At 56.8% G+C, this 1492-nt stretch overlaps 1 protein-coding gene across 1 annotated transcript in view; it reads left to right on the forward strand.

Annotated features, from left to right (window-relative positions):
- The window catches only part of ANOS1 (anosmin 1), a 44597-nt gene that overhangs the window by 41357 nt on the left and 1748 nt on the right, over positions 1-1492 (forward strand). The window contains 1 exon segment of the mRNA XM_015563967.1: positions 910-1077. Within this exon segment, the coding sequence (XP_015419453.1) occupies positions 910-1077 (168 nt within the window).

Raw genomic sequence — 1492 nt, forward strand, 5'->3', positions numbered from 1 at the left:
CCCGCGGTAGGCGCCCCCGCCATGTCCATGTTCCCCCCATGTCTGCCTCCTGCACGCCTCCTACTGGGAATCGAGTCTGCAACCCGGGCCTGTGCCCATAACCAGGAATCAAACCCTGACCTCCTGGCTCATAGGTCGACACTCCCTCTACCTTCCTCTCTGAAATCAATAAAAAAAAAATATTTTTAAAAAAGGAATCAACTGCCCTCTATACAGATTCCGGGACCAGAGCCCCTGCTCCCGTCTTGACTGTACAAGTGTGAGACGTTCTCCTCCTGCCTTCGCTCCCCGGCGTCCCTCTCGCCCCAGTGCACACGCACAGCGAGTGGTCCTCATTGGGGAGAAAAGAGCCAAAAGGAGCTGTTGTCTCTCTTCCTGTGCCCCCTTCCGATCCGCTCAGCCCCTAATGAGCTGGCCCGTCTCCCACGCCACTCAGGGCCTTGGCGTGAAAAACACCCCCCAACCCCCATGAGGGTTTCACAGACGGCTCTCAGAATCGCCAAGGCCTGCTCCAAAACGAAGAGAAAGAACCCAAATCCCAGAAGAAAAGTCCCACGGAATGAGGAAGCAGGGATGCTGGGAGTGGGTGGGTGTGGGTGAGCCATGAGGAAGCATGTTGGGGTCCCGCCCCAGCAGGTCCAGGGGTTCCCAAAGGTGTGGACGGAGTCGGCGAAGAAGGAAATACACGGAGACAGCAGCGTTCAATTGATCAGCAGCCTAGCCAGGTTCTAGCCAGGTTCTGTGTTTATTGTCCTGTTACATCTGTATTTATACCAGTTGATTTTCATCCCATCCATTCTATTCCAAAGGTTAGGGCGTTTCTTATCTCCATTCCAAGGCCACTGCTCTATTGTTCTGTTAAGCTACAAGGAAGGCATCGCTGGTCTGTCTTCCTTCCCCAGTGTCTCTGACGGCCTCTCGCTTGGTGTCGCCCCCAGAACCACGCCTTCCTCACCGTGCCCAACCTGAGGCCATCCACCCTGTACCGCCTGGAGGTCCAGGTACTGACCGCTGCGGGGGAGGGGCCGGCCACCCTCCAGACCTTCCGGACCCCCGACCGCCCGCCCCCGGTGCACGGTAAGAGCCGCCTGCCTTCCCCACACGGGGACAGTCCTGGGGGAAAACCAACACCCATAGCCGCAGGCCTGTGAGATGGGGCTCTCGTCCCCCCGGGAGTCCTCCTCCCCATTCGTGTCTGCTCACGGGGGGTTCATTTTAGCATAAATCGTAGGGTCGATGTATAATTCCCTTCTCCCGCCTTCTTCTTTTCCTTTTAGCCTTCCTTTTATTTTATACAGAATGCATGCTTTTCTTTGTCTTTTTATAAAATACTAGTGGCCCGGTGCACAAAATTCGTGCACGGGAAGTGGGGGGTGTCCCTCAGCCCAGCCTGCACCCTCTCCAATCCGGGACCGCTGCCTCCTAACTGCTCACCTACCTGCCTGCCTGGTCGCCCCTAACCACTTTGCCTGCTGGTCTGCTCACCCCCAAC

The sequence above is a fragment of the Myotis davidii genome, unplaced genomic scaffold (genome assembly GCF_000327345.1).
Source record: "Myotis davidii unplaced genomic scaffold, ASM32734v1 scaffold1277, whole genome shotgun sequence".
Lineage (NCBI taxonomy): Eukaryota > Metazoa > Chordata > Mammalia > Chiroptera > Vespertilionidae > Myotis > Myotis davidii.